The sequence below is a fragment of the Falco biarmicus genome, chromosome Z (genome assembly GCF_023638135.1).
Source record: "Falco biarmicus isolate bFalBia1 chromosome Z, bFalBia1.pri, whole genome shotgun sequence".
NCBI lineage: Eukaryota > Metazoa > Chordata > Aves > Falconiformes > Falconidae > Falco > Falco biarmicus.
In genome coordinates, this window is record NC_079311.1 from 17923745 (window position 1) to 17942425 (window position 18681).

Consider the following 18681-nt stretch of genomic DNA (forward strand, 5'->3'; position numbering starts at 1 on the left):
CAGTCATAATTATTTATTTTCAACATCTTTATCCTTCCAATCTAAGCAGGGTTTGAAATATCGAAGATTTTCAGAACTGCGCAACACAAAAGAGGCAACACAGAAGACCATCACCAAACATCCACTTACACTTATCACATTCTTCAGTTAAAATAAAATCAAGACAAACTGTGGCTAGGTACACTAGATTTACTAGTTATGTTGATCAGAATTCAACGCAGCATATTGATGTTTCAGGTACTTTTTTCCAAGAGGTAGTAAGTATTAAAAAAACAGTGCTACAGAGCCAATTACCATCAGAATTACCAATATTAATAGAGGAAGCATAGGAATAGCACATGAGAAACAGAAAAGTCAAAACGGACATTTAATTGCTTTATTGAGCGCTTTAATTTTTACCTTAATTTCTGCTCTGGCTCTATGAGGAAACAGCCGTCCAATCAAGGAGAAGTCTGTTCCTACCATACTGATAGCTAAAAAGAACATGTCTGTTTCTAGAGTGGGGTGGGAAAAAAGATACACACAAGTATTTAGTTAACCCTCCTTCTTGGTGTCTAAAATAAACATACCTTTCAAACTTAATGCAACCAGACCAGTAATTTTAAGGTTATCTACTGTGGTCACAAGTTCAGCTGAGCTGGACTATGTGTGTTATTTTACCTGCATACCTCTAATAACATTTCCTGAATGAAGTATTAACAGAAAAAAACTGTCTAATCTATGATAAAACTGCAGAATGTGAAATATGTTATGTAAAGCTAGTAAATCAAAGCTAACCAACTCCAAATTGTCAACGTTTATTTTTATTATGAACACAACCACAAATAGAAGTCAGAAAAAAAGCATGTGTAAAAATAGCATCTCCATTATTATTTGTTAACAGGAAACAGGTGCACTCCGAAAGCAGCACAGTGAATTCTGAAGCTAATCTTTCCATCTACAGTTGTAAAAAAACCCACTTCCAATTGTAAGAAGTCTTGTACAGTGTTGTCAGCCTAGAGACAATAATCAGTTCACAGGCGTAGTACAAAAATAACCCACCCACTCACAAAAACACAGCTGTCCACGTACACTGAAATTAGCCCACATTGAGATGGCTAATATAATTTATTCCTGTCCATGATGGAAGAACCAAGTAAAGAAGCTCTTAGGAAGTGCTAACTGTCCAATATAAAGCTCAAATATATGGGCACCAGAATCCAAAATTACGCTTTTGATAAGGCAGACTAGCATTCACACAGCATCTAAACATCCATGACAGAAAAAATTTCCAGGCAGCCTGCATATCATAAGGCACTGGATTGTTTAAACATGCCAATTTTCACACTAAACCAGAGCTCAGCTTGTTTTAAAGCATTTGGAGGTTTGAGACTACATCACATGTAACTAGATCCATCTACACCACTGGAAATAAAAATTGTTGACTACAAAGTACAGATGGAAAATTAGGATTTTTCTGTTGGCTCAAAACTTGAAACTCATAGTATACTCACCTTTATTTGACCATGGTTTGGAGTAAAAACTTTTCCTGAAGCTAGAATACGTAGTTGTAGAGCCACGCTCAAAGATGGGATCATTTTCTTCTACAACACATGGACCTTTTGTTCTTAGAACTTCTACAGTTAAACTGGAAAAGCAAACACACAAAGAGACTTACCTGAAAATATTGCTAAGACACATAGTAGTGTTTATAAGCCAGCTATTCAGATTTTTCCTCCCTCCCAAAAGCCAAGAGTTTGTACTGTGTAATCAGGTTTAATAATTACATTAACATGTATTTTATTGGGAGAATGCAGAAAGAAATCATTATGCTACTCTGCCTGTGCAAATAAATTTGCTTTTTGCTTTTTATAAGATATAGTACAGATAGACATAATTAAATATCTTTAAAAAGATAAGATTGTCTTTTTAACATTCAAGAAAATTACTTTGCAAAACCACAAGAGCCTGTCTGTATCCTTTTAGGATACTTCCAAATTGTTTTACCAGGACTGCTCTATCCTTACACCTTGGCCTAAATCTCATGTTAATAACACACTTAGGGAACTCAGTAATTTGACAATCTAATTCCTTTACAAACACACATTCTAAGCAAAGTTACTGAAAAGAGTGACAGCTGAAAAACCAGCAACATGCGAGATCCAAAGCTGGAGCAAATCATATTGACAAATGAATTACAATAAGTAGACACATATAACTGTGAGAAACAAAGTAGTTAATTAAACAGAAGACATTTTGAAGTTTGACAGATATTCAGTATACATTCACTCTAACCAAAGATGACACTTTATCTTCTTCTCCAAAAACATTTCTCATAAAGTTTACCACTACTGAGATGCAGATAAATGCTGCATATATTTTGTCACATATCTGCACTGTTTCCCAAGTTAGGATAGCTAAACTCTTTAATACAAATACACTCACATTTGTCCCCACCCAAAGTACCTGTTCTCTATTCACAAACTAAGCAGCAATGTAGTATATATTGTCCATGAGTCAGGCATGGAATTTGTTACCTTTCTTCATCCAGAATAATGGAGCCATCTTCTGCTACTTTTACACGAGGAACTAGAAGTGGACCGTCCTGACTGTCCTCCCCATTCTCTGCTTCTTCCTCCTCCTCATCTTCATGATCAGGACTACTTTTCTCTTCCTGTCTACAATGTTAAGAGACCAAGCAAAAATACTACTTTTGTTAGTGTTTTGGGTTGCTGTTCTGTATGCCAGACTTTCAACAATTTAATGAACCAGCACTGCAACCCTCCAACAAGTTAGTCAGTACATAAACTCTGGAATCTGCTTTGCATTCTAAACTGACAAATCAAAAACCATAATACTGAAAGCAAAACGTCCTTTAACCACCCTCCCATCCCAGACTACACTTTGTTATAAATAAGGGCTCTGATATTGAAACTAAGTATCTAAAAAGAAATACACCTACACTGTTAGCATTACCACAGAAACATGGGTTTTTAACATCAGAAAACTTTTTAACTAGAAGTACTTCCATCACCAGGACTTACTCTTTCATTTGACCCAGTGCAGAATTTTTTTCTGTTCTCTTTTCTTCTGCCAGTGAAGACCTAAAATTTTATAAAAAGCTAGAGATGAATGCTTGCATAGATACATTTCTGCTTCATTCCACAAAACCTGCTTTTAGTGGATAATGGACAAAGAAACACAGAGCTGGTTTTCCATTTTCTGTACCACACCTAGACTTGAGTCTACCTGAACAAACATCACTGCTTAATGAGTTTTGCTTTTCTTGTTGTATAAGCAAGGACAAAAAAAATATTTAAGCAGTAATCCAGTGTGAGGGTACAGGGAACGTGAGAGTATCTGTTCATTACCTGCTTAAGGGCTATTTTTTGTAAAAGAAAAAATAACAAGGAAAAGGATAAATAAAACATGCAAGCACACAAACATTAACAACCAGGCAGTAACAGACAGTAACAGAAAACTCATCCACTGCTGAGAGGAAGAATCTTAGACTTGGATAGCTGTACTTATGTTTATGTGGTTGTGTCATGGTTTAACCCCAGCTGGTAATTAAGCACCATGCAGCCACTCGCTCACTCCCCCCTCACCCAGAGGAGTGGGGAGGAGAATCAGAAAGGAATGTAAAACATAAGAACAGTTTAATAATTGAAATAAAAACAATAACAATATTAATAATAATAATGGTTATAATCCAAAGGAGGGGGAAGGGAGAGGAATGAAATCCAAAGGTTTCAAAGAAGAGAGAAAAGACAACTAGTGACACACAATAAAACTTCTCACCACCTGCTGGCTGATGCCCCACCACTCCCTAAGCAACGATCCACCCACCCCAGCCAAGTGCCCCCAGTTTATATACCAGGCATGACAACCCATGGTATGGAATACCGCTTTCGCTACTTTAGGTCAGCTGACCCAGCTGTGTTTTCTCCCAATTTCTTGTGCCCCTCTAGCCCTCTCACTAGCGAAGCCTGAGGAACTATAGAGTCCTTGACCTAGTACAAACATCTCCCAGCAATAACTAAAAATCAGTGTGCTATCAACATTGTTTTCACACCAAATCCAAAACACAGCACTGCACCAGCTACTAAGAAGAAAATCAAGTCCATCTCAGCTGAAACCAGAGCAGATTGGTTTTGGTAATTGCAGGAAAAAGGCCCTGCTCTATCTGTGGTAGTCTGTGCAGCCAGTTACCTTAGTGCTCCCTGTGTATGTGCACCTCTGGGATGCTCACTCGGCCTCCCTACTGGTGAAACCTGTAAAGGCAAAGGTAGCAGCTACATCCATCCAGCTGGAGTGTAGAGACCTCATGGGTCTTGGAGTGCATTTTGCCCTTCAGCACCTCAGAAGGAGAAATGCTTAGCTTCCTGTAGTCCACTAGATTTGGCAGGCAGTCAAAACATCCCCAGCAGCCCTAACAAAAAATTTCACAGCCGCTAGTAAAAAAAGAAAAAAAATTTCTATTATTCTGCATTTGTACAGATATAAATCAACACTGGGAATGGGTTCAAATTTTTATGTTTCAACAAGTACACTAATCTCCGTTCTTGTTCCTGTGTGAAGATTGAGTAGATGTGAAAATGTCTAGAAGCTTTTGTTACTATTGCAACAATACTGCACCTGTGCTAATAATCCAGATTTAAAAACTCTTTTTTTTTTCCCCCACAATTATTAAATTGGTAGAAAAAGAAAAATCATTTAAACTAAGAAAAGAGAAAAAGAGACAAACTTACTTCATAGGATTGTTTTCTGGCAGATAGTATATCAAGTCTCTCATGGTCATTTTAGAACGATCTGGTGGAGAACGTCCTTCAAATATCGGAGGTCTGTGTTTCAACTGCTTCCATATAAAAAGAAAAATATATCCATAAATTCACCCTGAAAGTACTTTATATTTCACAAATTAGTATTTTTATTTGTTTATATAGTACCCCCTCGGGGGAATTTTGTTGTTTCCATCTACCTTCCCCAACAACTGAAATAAGTTTATATTGAAAGTGTCCCTTTGTTAGAAAGGATGTCACAGACCCTGAAGTGACTTAACCTCTCAGAGAAATTCAATACTTGGCACAAGTAAAAGTGAGAAGTTATTCAAAACTACAGAACTCTGTCAACAACCAAGCTGAAAAGATATGAGAAACCCCAAATCACAGGCTTCTTTCTACACACTTTCCCATTACCAACTGTGATCTTTTTTTAATTGGAATGTTGACTATAATATAATAGCAAGTCTCATGTCAAAAAGGCTTCTAGGTCTATACATATGAAAAGATAAACAATTTCTTGTGAAATCTGTATTATGAAGGAACACAGCACTACTACTGCTTGTAAACAGAGTTATATCACAGACTATCAGCAGTAAGCAAATTATGATCATCAGAAAACACTACTGCAAAGAGATACTGTATGTTAAGTGAATCACACATCTTTGCCCTTCACAGATCAGCACTGCTCAACACAGAGGCCTACCATCCGCTCCTTCTTCAGCTCTTCTTTAAGCATTTCTCTTAACTTCTGAGCTTTGAGGATCCTTTCACGGTCAGAACACATTTGTTTCTCTTTTACAGGAGCAGGTTTCGTAGGTGGCTTTTCCTCCTGTGTTCTCGACCTTTCCTGTGTTGGTCTCTCCTTGAGTGGGGAGGGTATGTTCTTCTGCAAGGTATCATCATTTTTTTGAGCAGCTACACCTATAGTTTGCTCTTTGTTCACCATTTTTTTTAGTGGGGAAAACTGTGGCACTTGTGGCACGGGTGTTTTCTTTTCAGGCAGCATGAGAGACTTTGAAGAGCTTTCAACACTACTCTTTTCTGATGGAGAGGAATCCTTCTGAAGTGGAGCACTGCCATCAGGAGTCTGTGATGCTCGTCTTTGTGGTTTTGATGTAGAACGCTGAGCAGACGAAGGTCCAGCTCTGGGTTTGACAAGATTGGGCATGGTGCAGATCCGTTTTCTTCTCTGTGTAGGCATCTCTGCAGGTTTACTAGCCTCTCCAGCATCAATTGAACTATCAGCCTTGTCATCGCTGGAAAATTTAAAAGAATATCCTGTAGTACTTTACAGTGACATATTTGTAACTCTTACTTTCAAGACAAGTTTATGCACCAATCAGAATAAATGCAGTGCTACAGAAAAAGATAGGTATATACAAGAAGCCACGCTAGAGTCAACCTGTAGTTGGTACTTCCTCATAAACTAATCACCTGCAAGAACTGGTATACTAATTTCTAGTATTAATTACTATTAATTAAGGTTACTGGTTACAAACTAGTTGACCAACAGTGCTAAACCCACATCTTCCTTTCCTTCCCCTCCTCCGAGCTTATTTGGCAAAGCTCTCTACTTTCAGCTGAGAATCCCAAATATACAATATAGTAAATAAAAAAATAACCCATATAACATAGGCGGCAAAAGCAGTTCCATAAAGCTATATGCCACAAGTTGTCTGATGATTCTTATTCCAATAAATCTGAACATTCCTCTTCCACATTTGCAAGTAGATGATACGTGAACTGTGAATTCCAAAAAAATTCAGCAAACTGGCTGCTGTTGTTCTGCTGCTCACACTGAACACATCAAAAGGAGCCACTTAAAGGCAACAATTTTTAGTTTCCCTGGAAAGCTTTCTTGTCTAAGTATTTTTTCCATCCCTTACACAGAAATAATTTTTAAAGTGCAAGCAAAATTGCCAACCTTTATAATCTTCCCAAATTTGCAGACTCCAGTGTTTGGCTCTTTGGCTATGGCTCACAGTAAGACTGCAGCAGAATTATAACTGAGTCATAAAGAGTTTTTTTCATTTTACATTGGAACTTTGCCTTGTTTCTGTGCATAAGGACAACCACACCCACAGTTCACTTTGTCATCTTCAAAGAGTCAGAAGCAAATTACTTTAAAGTAATGGAAGGAAAGCATTAACATACAGTGAAACTTTTGCAAATCCTCTTCAGCTACTATCTGTGACTCAGGCAAATGCCACATATGATGTTTTTTTATTTAGTAGCCTCTGTTAAACGGCTGAATCAATTTGCCCCACACTGTGAGTTCATATACATTTTCAGTACACAGAACATCCCTCAGTAAGGAGTTCAGCAGCCTGACTACATGGTGCCTGTCTGTGTGTTTTGAATGAGATCCTTCCAAGTTCCTTTCAACAATATCTGGAGTCCATACAGCAAGAGACAGTGGAAAGTAACTTTTTGTTCATCTTCTCCATACCACCTGTGTTTTGTGAAGTTTTTAATCAGTGTTACATCAGATTTCTGAAGAGTTAAATACAATTCAGCAGAAACTGTATGTAAAAAAGTATTATCTTAGGCTCAGAGAATTTTCACTTCCCTCATAACCAACAAAATCCATTCAGCATTTAGAAAACAAATCAAAGGAAACTAACTGACACTACAGATACAGGTTTGAGCAGCTATGAAGGAATGCCTTAGGTTGGAAGTATAAATATGCAATATATTTTCACATTTGCCTTTACTTTTCTTGCAGACCATACAACAAACACAAAGGGCTGTATGTCACCAATTACTGCACTCAGAAAATCAAATACAGTGTCATTCCTCAAACTCAATTTTCCTGAATCTTCCGAGACACTCAGACAGCCAATCTTTAAAATGCACTATCTAGAGAGAAAGCTCCCCAGGAAGCTAATACTGCCTATTCTGCAATAAATCTCTTAAAAGTGCATCATTTTCCAAACTCCTCCAAAGAAGCTCTTTCCTAGCTACATCCCATACATTTCACTGCATTGGAAAACTGAAGAGGTTTGTACGCTACATTCAATGTGAACAACTTCCACCACAGTCTTAAACTTCCTACAAATGCTCCACTTTTTCTTTAAAACAGTGGGATGTGAATTTGTATACTTGGGTATTTTCCACATTTATTGAGGAAAATATTTTATGAGCCTGTTACTTCCATAGCAAAGGTTTATTACTCAAGCTACATGAATAGACCCCTTAGAATACTCTCCCTTTCAGAACAGCATTGTTATCTAGTTTTGAAATGTGCAGTTAGATTACACTGAAGAACCCATTAAATTACAAACACAAAGTCTTTAATAAATCTGCTGTAACAGCAACAGTACCACATAATTAAAAAAAATAGCAATTATACCTTAATTTAAGAAAAAATACTGGAGTGCTGTGTCCTGCCCTTGGGTCACACCAGCCCCACGCAGCGCTACAGGCTGGGGCAGAGCGGCTGGAAAGGGCCTGGTGGGAAAGGGCCTGGGGGTGCTGGGTGACGGCCGGCTGGGCAGGAGCCAGCAGTGTGCCCAGGGGGCCCAGGCGGCCAGCAGCACCCTGGCTGGTGTCCCCAGCAGTGTGGCCAGCAGGACCAGGGCAGTGACCGTCCCCCTGCACTGGGCACTGCTGAGGCCGCCCCTCGAACCCTGTGTTCAGGTCTGGGCCCCTCTCTGCAAGAGGGACGTAGAGGGGCTGCAGCGTGTCCAGAGACGGGCAGCGGGGCTGGGGAAGGGGCTGGGGCACAGGTCTTGTGGGGAGCCGCTGAGGGGGCTGGGGGTGTTTAGTCTGGAGGCTCAGGGGGGACCTTGCTGCTCTCTACAGCTGCCTGACAGGAGGCTGTGGGCAGGTGGGGGTTGGTCTCTTCTCCCAGATAACAAGCAACAGGAGAAGAGCAAACAGCTTTCAAGTTGCACCAGGAGAGGTTTAGATTGGAGATCAGGAAAACTTCCTTCACTGAAAGTGTGGTGAAGCATTGGAACAGGCTGCCCAGGGAGGTGGTGCAATAACCATCCCTGGAGGTGTTTAAAAGAACATGTAGATGCGGTACTTAGGGACATGGATTAGTGATGGACTCGGCACTGCTGGGTTAATGGTTGGACTTGATGAACCCAAAGTTTTTTTCCAACCTAAGTGATTCTATAATAACAAAAGATTCAGTAACCTGATCTCTGTAACACATAAATTTTATAAATAAAATCTGAAAGGAAAACTTCCTAATAGTGTAACACAAAACAAATTTAAGTATAAAAGATGCATATTACAAGTTGAATAAAAGGCAGCATGGGTTTACTAAAAGCAAGCTGTGCCAACTAGTCTGATAGCTAAATTTCTAGTCACAGGAAACATAAAACTGTAAGATTATTTTGTATTATGCCATAAAGGACAAATTTCAACTGAAACAACAGAGGTACTGATGCTAGATGCAAAACCAACTAGTTCTAAGAAGTGAGCAGGTTGTTCTGAAGAGCAATTATCAGACTGGGAAAGTGTCCTGAAGAACTGGGCTGTACTGCTTTTGGCAGGTACAGTTAATTTTCTTCACAGTGGGTCACACACTGCTATGTTTCAGATTTCCAACCAAAACGGTGCTGATAGCACACCTGTATTTCAGCTACCACTAAGCAGTGTTTACACAGTGTCAAGGCCTTTTCTCACCCCACCCCATCAGTGAGGCTGAAGGTGCACAAGAAGTTGGGAGGGGGCATAGCCAGGGCAGCCAACCCCAATTGACCAAAGGGATACTGCAGACTAGCTGGTGTCATGCTTTGCATAAAAGCTGAAGGAAGAAGGACAAAAGGAGGACATATGGAGCGATAGTGTTTGTTCCCAAGTAACCACTACATGCAGGAAGCCCTGCTTTCCTGGAGATGGATGAACACTGGCCTGCTGATGGGAAGCAGTGAATGAATTCCCAGTTTTGCTCTGCTTGTGGATGCGGCTTTTGCTTTACCTATTAAACTGTCTTTATCTCAACTAATGAGTGTTTCGCACTTTTACCCTTTGATTCTCTGCCCATCTGACCTAGGGACTGGGGGGGGGTGGGGGGAAGAAGCAAGCAAGCAAGCAGCTGTGTGGAGCTTAATGGCCAGCTGGGGCTAACTTGCAATAGGGAGGTCCTGAAGGACTAGTCCTAGAACCAACCTCACAATACATTTCCATTGCAGCAAAAACCTGTTCAACAATCAAAAAGGAAAAAGCCAGAAAGTTCTCTCTTGCTAACGTGTAAGGAAGTGAATACAAAACAAGAAGTTCTATAAAAATGCAAAACTAAAGTCATTCAGTTATGTATAGTGCAAAGAATTTTTGCTGAACACAGCAAAGTGGAGAAGCTTCCTGGTGCTGCAGTGCCAGAAAAAACGAGTGTCACACTTGGCCCCTGCTTTGCAGTCTTAACTTACATATTACTTCAAACACCTGCAGTGCAACTGCAGCAAAGAAATGCAGGGTTTGTTCAGGCTGAAATTGTGTCAAGCACCCACAGGCCGCGGCCCGAGTACCGCATACACAACTCTCAGCAGGCACGGAGCAGTGCAGCATCTCTTACTTCAGGAGGTCTTCAGGACAACTTCAGACTAAAGCACGGACAACCAGGAGGTGACAGACCGTGACAACAAGCGTTACTGGACAGCTAGTCACTGCTACCTTTCCAAGAGGCTTCCGAAGGGCAGCGCGAGCGGGTCCCCCCACCTCCCCAGACCCGTCCCACTCCCGGGGATCCAGGGCCGGGCGGCGGCTGCGGCCCAGGCAGGACCCCGCGGGGGGAGCCCCGCGGCACGGCCCTCCCCGCTGCCCACACACCGGGCTCCCGCGGGGCCTGGCGGGGACTCACCTCCCAGCCCGCTGCGAGGCCGGCGGGGGCTCGGTCGCCGGGGGCTCGGTCGCCGCTCCCGCCGCCGCCTCTGCTCCGGCAGCCGCCGGGGAGCTCGAGCTTTGAGGCTCCGGGTCCGCCGCGCCGCCGGCGCCCCTGCCCGCGGGTCGCACGTTGGGCCGCACATGGAGGCGGGCTCGGCGGAACATAGCGCCGGCGGCGCGCGGCCCGGTGCAGGCCGCGATCGCGGTCGCCTCACGGCATGTCACTGGCCGGCGCGGCCGGCGCGGCCGGCAACGTCATCAGACTGCGGCGGGAGGGGCGGGAGGGGGCAGCGCCCGCGGCGGGGGTGCGGCGCGGCGGCGTGACGGGAGCGCCGGCGGGACCGCCCGCGGGGGGCGCGGGTCGGGCGGCAGGGCCGGCCGCGTAGTGCTTCCGCGGCTCCGAAGGCGTGGGCGGCCGTAACTCGGGCAAACCGAGGACAGCTTCCCAGGCGCTGGTTCTGCCCGCGACGATCGATTTGAAACGCAGAAGGGAGATTCCTGCGGCTGGGAACAAGTGCTTTCCTTCGGGAAGGCTTGGGCGGTGTTTAGGGGGGAAAAAAAAAGCATTCTCTAAATGGAAGAATACACCGCTGCTCTCAGCGAGCAAAGCTAGAAAAGACGAGTAACGCCCAAGGAAAACAGCAGAGTGTTTGGGTTCGTTTTTTTGTTTAATCTTTTGTTGTCTCACAAACCGCTCGGTTCAAAATTGAAAATTCCAGCGTGGTACAATTGTTTCGTTAGCCCTACCGGTGAGCGAGAGCCGATCCACACACAGAACCGGGACACCATCGTGTATCGCACGTCTGCGCAGAGCTGGGTGCTCTGCTAGCACAAAGCTAGCGACCTTCTAAACGCACCGTAAAACATAGTACACGCTTTGAACGTTGGTGTACAATGACGTTTAGTCACACTTAATTCTCACTGTCTCTTCCGAGCCTCGGCTCCACTTAAAGGAACAGCATTCTCCTTTCGTATTCTGTGGCTAGGGGCTCTGTTAGCAGGGGGCTTCCTGTGCGCCAGGGTGGACTTTTTAGTATGCGAATTGGATAGTTCACTCGTAATTACAGTAATTTTCTGTTTGGTCTCATTAACCCTTTGGTTCTCCTCATCTTGTGCCCCAGCTAGCTGTATTTATGGTGTCTGTTTCTTCTCCCAAGGCCTTGATTCGTTAACTGTTTATAACATTCTTTCTCCGTTTTTTAAAATTCTTTGCTTTTTCATTGTAGATACCTACGTGTTTTGTCTAAATCTCAGCAGACCGTTTCGGTTAACCACGTGTGACCTGATCTAATACCGAGCCGCATGACTATGCTTTGGTGGTTGTAAATGACAAGGAGCTGTAGTGATTTCTTTTTCCACTTGATCGCTGGCCGAAAGCCGCGCGCTGTGTCACGGGAACTACTACTCGCGCGGATGCGGCCGCCTTTGCAATCTCTCGCCCCGACCACAGCTCAGTGGGATTGTCGCACTGCCGCCGTTGCTCGTTCCGACAGCGAGCGTGCCAGGCCCGCCCGCCGCGGGGTTCCTAGCTCTCGCCGCTTCACGGGAGCTTGATTCTCCGAAAACTGCCCGTGGGGAGCGGCCGCCCGCCACCGGCAGCGCGCCTCCCGCGGCCACACGAGACAGCCCGGCACCGGCGCCTCCGCAGCCCCGACACCCGCCTCGCGGGGCGGGCGGAAGGAGAGGAACGGCCGCGGCCTCCACAGGCGCGCGGCAGCAACGCCCCGCCCGCTGATTGGCCCAGGCCGCCGGGCGGTGTACCGCCTCCCGCGCGCCGCAATGACGTCAGGGGCCGGCGAGGCTTTATAGGGGGCGGTGGCGGCTAGCGGCAGCTGGGAAGATTTGGCAGGCGGTGGGGAGCGGTGCCCGGTGGGCGGCGGCAGTAACGGTGCTGCGCGGCCCTAGCGTCTCGCGATGACCCGTGAGTGCCAGCGGGCCTCAAGGGGACTGCTTTGGGGCCCTGTCCGGGGAGCGGTGTGGGCGGTGGGCCTTGGACCGCTCCACCGGCCCGGCGGCGGCCCGGCTGCCTCCTGGCCGGCAGGGATGCGAGGCCTGGGTGCGACGCCGAGGGCAGCGCGGTGGTCGGTCTGGGGCCGCTGTCGGGTCTTGGGCCTTGTGGACTTGGCGTCCCCTGTGGCAAAACTCGGCGGCAGGTGGGTGGGCCGCTGAGGCTTCTGACATCTCACCGCCCGCCTAGGCTGGCGGTAAAAACATCCGCACCTCGTCCCCTGGCGTAGCTGTGTTGGGGGGGGTGGATGATGGTGGGGGTGTGGAGAGGAGGAAGGAAGATGGTCATATGCTAGAAGATCAGTAACGCTCAGTTTCAGTCCTAGCTACCGTCTGGTCACAAAGTGGCTTTTGTATCACTGCCAAAGACTGAATTCTATGTTCCTTAAATGGTGGTTGTTGGAGCTGTCGTTGAAAGGGGAACAGAACTTGCTAATCGTCACTGTATGCAAAAGTAACATTGGTATATCTGCTCTAAAATGGTGGAGAACTGTGAACCACATCTAGAATATTCGGACCTAACTGGTGGGGTTGCTGTTTTGGCTTCTGCATATTCTTGGCCATACAGAACCTGCCTCTGATTGAGGAGGTGTTTTTTACATTCACACTTAAAAATATATAGCTTTGAAGCCACTATACTGCTGGAAGTGCAGGTGAATATTTGCATTGTTAAAGTATTTGTGCACAGGTCAGACTTTGAATGTGAAGAAGAGGAAGGTTTAGGGCTTAGGTATTTTTTTCTCCTGCTCGGCGTGAAGATAAAATACATATAGCTAGCTTAAGGTTAAAAAGAATCAGTGTCCCACACTTGAGCATAGCATTTCACCTTACAACAACCAAGTTTAATGCCGTATCTTAAGTACTAGAGATGTGGAAGTTCTGGTGTGCTACCATGCAGTCTCGCCCTAGCTTTAGTACATGTTATCAGAGTTTCAGTGCTTTGTTGTCAGTCAGACCTAGACTAGACCCTGTGATTTAAAATGGATATATAGCAAAATAGAATAAGAATGGATTACTTAGTATCAACTACTTACTGTGCTTCTGAGTTCATAAATTTATGGTACTTGTTGCATTGCCAGATTTCAGGGTAGCTGAAAACTGAGTAAATTTGTGAAGATGGTGATGGCTGGATGAATTGGATGGGGTTTTTTGTCACTCGTCTTCCATTATTGCTTTGTTCTAGCATTAAATGGCTCTGTTTAATTTTGCTTTCCATTTTTGGGACATGGTGGCAGGCACTTTTCTTCTTCTCTTAAGTTTTGATATGATTACATCCTTTGCTGCTCAGAAAGAACTCTAGGGATGATGACCTCAGTAGGCAATCCCTACAGCCGTTCTATTTGACTTCCTTACAGTAGAGATGATTACTGCTTGTTTCAGTGCTATTCAGAGGTCTTTTGCTTATCTTTCTTTTCAAGAACAGCTAGATCTTGGAGGTGGAAGAGCAGGGACATTTGAACTAAAGCACATGTCTTGCAGAGTCAGGCAAGAATGGGGAGGGATGCTCAGGCATAGGTATCTGCAGGAAGGGTGCACTTGCCTTTATGTGGCAGTTCATGCTTGAGTTTCACATTACAGGAAGCTGAACTGTCTTTTGTCAGGACTGGACCACCCTTCCTGGAAGATGTAGGTTGAAGTGACAGAATATAGGAGGCAACACCATCTCACTTGGAGCTAGGGATACTCATTCAGCATCCCAGTTGAGGTACTGGGGCCAAACAGTCCTTGAAAGCGTTGACTTGGAAATAGAGATAGTACAAGGGTTTGTTTTTTTTTCAAATAGTTGTTTGGCTCTGTATGCCTTGTGTGCATACTGTATTGCTCTACTTTTCTGTGTGCTCTTCTTTCCTGTGCAGGAGTGGCAGCCAAGCTTTTCAGTAATGCCATTTAGTTCGGTTCTTAAGATTACAATCTTACTGTGTATGGAATAACTCTGCAGACACCCTGCATGATGTTTGCTTGGAAAGTGCATAAGGCTAAGGGCAGAGGGTAAATGCTCTATGAATTCTGACTATAGCAGTGTGGTTTGACTTCCATACTTTATTTCTTTAAGCACAAGAGCTCTTTCATTGCTGCTAGCTTGTTCACATGACCTTGATGCCTCCTGAGCACCACAAGTCCCAAGAACCATTTATAGCCTGGAATGTATCATCTGCTCATGACTCATCAGGTTGTAATCACCAGTACTGCTAGAGATAGATAGCTGGTATAATTCAGTTTCTGAACAAACAGTGGCTCTTCTGTATGGAAGCTGGGGACAGGATCTCACTGAACGCTAAGGAGAAGGAGTTCTCTTTAGTTTTTTCAAAAGGTAGTACTTGACATCCTGTCACAGATGAAATATATCTTCCAAGGCAGGAGTAGCCCTTAGGAAGCAGCAGTCATAATTTGCTGTTTTCATTTGGGCTTCTGGCACCTCTTGCCAGACAGTACACATGCTGGTGTGAAGAATGCACAGAACCCTGGCTTCTCTAGGGTTGCTTTTGTCTACTTGTTGATATGGCAAGTACCTTTATCAGAGAAACAGGGTGAGTACAAAGCTGTGGATCCTGTCAACAGGTTGCTGTTTAAAATTGACCTAGTCTGAAACTGTTTCCATATACTTGAAAGTACGGGCACCTGAAGATTGGAGAGATCTCTGTCTTCAAGATTGAAAGATGACATAGGGAGTCTTTAGACTTGAGAGAATCTGAAAAGAGGTACTACAGAAATTATGGGGAGATGGATCTTTCATTTTTGAGCATAGAAAAATGTGATCATGTTTGTTCAACAGCACAAGTGATTACACCTAGCATATTGGGAACATGTGGAGTCCAAAAGAAGCAGGGCAAGAAGAAATACCAAGCAAGTGAACCAGCTCTGGCAGGTTACAGCAGGTTAGAACTGCCATAAAGAGATGGATATTAAGGAAAGATTGCCAGCGAATGCAAAAGAGTTTGTAACTGTGATGGCTGTGGCCATTACCTGAGTGTTTAGATGCAGAGTAGCTTCTGCTCTGAGCAGCAGTTGTGTTGTGCTGGATTTGATGTCATGCCCTTAGGAATGTTGTCTGATCAAAAGTATTGCATACCTAACTTGCCAGCAGTTCAGGGGGTTTGTATTCCAGGGGAAAGCTGGTTGTACCCTGAAGACGTGTCCTCTATACTGGCAACAGTAATGTGGTTTTGTGTCTTTGTATGTCTAGTTGAGAGTGAGGCTAAGCACTTGCTAAGGCCATGCTTAAGAGCTGCCCTTGATTTCAAATGATAAATATCTTGTCACCTCTTTAATAGTATTTGAGCATAACTAATTGAATGGACTTGACAAGCAAAGTAGATAGAAAAAATGTAACTGTGCCCTTGCTGCCAAGTTAAGGGAGCTCCTACACAGAGAAATACCTAAAATGAGGAAGGTTGAAAAATGCAGATGTTGGTTAACAATGAAATCTAAAAAGCATGCATGGGGAAGAAAGCTGTGAACAGAAAATCTGTAACAGTGCGTAGAAGGAACCTTCCTGAATGTTTGTTTGCTAATTCCTTCAAAAGCATGAAAATATTCTTGCATGTGAACAGCATTAGGGTTGTCCACCCTGCAGAGGGACACATGCATGCCCCTGACTTGGGAAGGGGGTAGGCTGTTTTATTCTGAGCAAGGTGTTTTGATGAAGAACTGGAGTTTTGGTTGTGCTATAAGGTAAGATTGTCAGCTCCCCCACCTCTTTTGCAAGGGGTTCTGTGGCATAGGGTGGGTAAACAAAATCTTGGGCTGAAGCTCCATAGCTGCTGTAACTCTATACTGCATGCATGTGAGCTGCCTTGGAGCAAAATTATTTAAACTTGCATACATCTGCTTGTGTACTATGTGGTCTTCTCTGCTTTCTTGATTCCCAGATTAAGGCAACTCTAGCATTTGATAGTGCTGGCTGGGCTTCTGGGGCACAAGTGCCCAGTAATACATTGTGAACCCTGTGTTAAGTAGTTTTGAGGACTTCATACAGTAAAAAGTAAAGCCGAAGTTCTCATATGTGTTAGGTATCCTGGTCATCTTCTAAGTAGCATCTGCAGAAATGTATTTTTTCTACAAATAGATGCGAAGCCCCTAATTGCTACTACTAAGTATGAGCAAGACTTCAGAAGTTTGTGGTGCTTGACCATGGGATGTGATGGAATCTGTTAGTGACTTTGTGTGACAGCATTACAGACTGAAAGCAGGTAGATATTTCTAGAGAAAACTTGGCAGCCATTTGCTTTTTGATTTCTTAAGAGGGCTTTGGGAAGAGTGTGAGAAAGTTTCTGAACTCTTTCAGGCTGCCCTTACTTTAATGCTGTTCTTTCAGTCTAAAATTAATTTGTAAGCTATATTGGGATGCTAGAATATGTTTGAGATAGAGGATCGCTCCTCTTCGGATGAGTTACTGTTGTGATTTTGCCTGGGCTATTGATGGAATGGATTTTGGTCATCTCTTGGACATGACCTGTAGCAACATAAATGTCAGAACTAAAAGCTTTCATACTTCCCATTGTGCACTGGAGGGGGAGACTGTGAAGGAAGATACTGCCATGCCACTCTCCAGATTGAGCCAAACTTACCACGTTTATAATACACTTCTACACAGGCAAACTGGGTTTAAAAAAAAAAGTGGTAGCACCTGTATTAACTGTATAATATCTTACAGGTGGAAACCAGCGTGAACTTGCCCGCCAAAAGAACCTGAAAAAGACTCAGGAGATCCACAAAGGGAAAAGGAAAGAAGATAGCTTGTCTGCTTCTCAGAGAAAACAGAGGTAAGACCTAGTAAAGTTGACTGAAATGGCTGGGCAAAATAGGAGGGGGAAATGGGTCAGAAAGAATCCACTGTCATAGCTGAAACAGCATTTAAGTACTTTGCTTTGATTGACAGTCCATTCACATGCCAGAGCATAAACTATGGATGTATGTTTTACTATATCTGCTGTTAAAGAGACATACTTTTCATAAGACCCATAAAGCTTTTATTTCTTTTGAGCAGCTTTTTGTTTGGAACAAACAGGAAATGATTGTGTAGTACTTTCTTGAAGATGTTTGATCTATTGTGTCCTAAAACTAAAATAATTATGTAAGGTCTACTAATGAAGTAACTTGTTTACCTCAAGGGGTACTGTACTGAAAAAAAAGGGTAATAGAAACAGTGTATGCTCATGGCTAACTTAAAAAGTTGTATATGAATCTTTTCCCCTTGAAATGGGGGTTGGTAAAGGGCAAAAACAAGCAGGAGGAGACCCTACTTAGAAAAACAGTGAGCCGGTGTCTGAAATCCTACTTTTTTTTTCTTTTCTTTACAGAGACTCTGAAATTATGCAGCAAAAACAAAAAGCAGCTAATGAAAGGAAGTCTATGCAGACAGGAGCAAAATGAGCTGTCTGTATGGCAAAAATAAGAATGCACCAATGAAGCAGAAGGGCCTAGAAGATAATTTGTAGAAGTGTCTGGCTATTAAATGATTAAATGTCTGTATTGCAGAGCTCTTCAGCTAGCATTAGTTTTTTCTGTTTAGTATTTTCTGGTTAATGTAGGCTTAATTGTCTGGTGTGCTATTTCAAAACTGACTACACTGTTCTGCATGTATATGAAAAGTACAAGTGACAGCTCTACTGCAGCTTTTGCTGCATTTGTTGGTTTTAACTTAGTGGTTCCAGTAACAATGAATTTCTGAATCTACAGTTAGACCAGATTTTCTTGTCTTAATTATTGAAGTACAGCTTCATTGAGAATGGAACATACTTGTAAAATGTGCTTAATCTTACAGAGGTCTAAACTGTAGATCTTATGTTAAATTATTTTTATAATAAAATGTTGCATGAAATACTGCCTAATGTGAAATGGTTATGCTTGATCATCAGTTGATTTCCAACAAGTTACCAAGAGCACAAATGGAGAAATGCAGTGCAATACAAGTATAAATAAAACTTTAAATGCCTATTACAAGCAATGGAAGTGGTAAGTCAGCACTATAGAAAGATGCCTGTCAAAGCTGCAGACTTCATTGGTGCATGTCACTGGTGGTGAATCTGCTGCTGATACTAACTTCAGAGAAGCTGCAGGCTGGAAGTTAATGAGT

The 18681-nt window shown here is 43.4% G+C and overlaps 2 protein-coding genes across 6 annotated transcripts in view; one reads left to right on the forward strand and one right to left on the reverse strand.

Moving 5' to 3' along the window:
* BDP1 (B double prime 1, subunit of RNA polymerase III transcription initiation factor IIIB) overlaps positions 1-10826 on the reverse strand; it is a 55121-nt gene extending 44295 nt beyond the window's left edge. For 4 of the 5 annotated variants that reach the window (XM_056324851.1, XM_056324848.1, XM_056324850.1 and 1 more), the window contains exons 1-7: positions 10576-10826; positions 5467-6019; positions 4731-4837; positions 3024-3083; positions 2517-2657; positions 1494-1627; positions 400-494 (exon numbers count right to left, since the gene is read on the reverse strand). In XM_056324851.1, the coding sequence (XP_056180826.1) occupies positions 400-494; positions 1494-1627; positions 2517-2657; positions 3024-3083; positions 4731-4837; positions 5467-6019; positions 10576-10763 (1278 nt within the window). In that variant the 5' untranslated portion in view covers positions 10764-10826. The remainder of the gene's footprint in view (positions 1-399; positions 495-1493; positions 1628-2516; positions 2658-3023; positions 3084-4730; positions 4838-5466; positions 6020-10575) is intronic. The other variant, XM_056324849.1, reaches the window with a different exon arrangement.
* A 1551-nt stretch (positions 10827-12377) lies between these two features.
* On the forward strand, positions 12378-18431 carry LOC130142616 (small EDRK-rich factor 1). Its single transcript, XM_056324878.1, has 3 exons — positions 12378-12519; positions 17260-17368; positions 17906-18431. Exons 1-3 carry the CDS (start codon positions 12513-12515, stop codon positions 17976-17978), a joined length of 189 nt encoding a protein of 62 aa, XP_056180853.1. The 5' UTR covers positions 12378-12512; the 3' UTR covers positions 17979-18431.
* The last annotated feature ends 250 nt before the right edge of the window (positions 18432-18681 follow it).

Bases quoted from the DNA above. Each gene is read 5' to 3' on its own strand.
- LOC130142616 (XM_056324878.1), top strand. The intron at 17,369-17,905 runs GTAAGACCTAGT...TTTTCTTTACAG, and splicing joins GCTTCTCAGAGAAAACAGAG to AGACTCTGAAATTATGCAGC.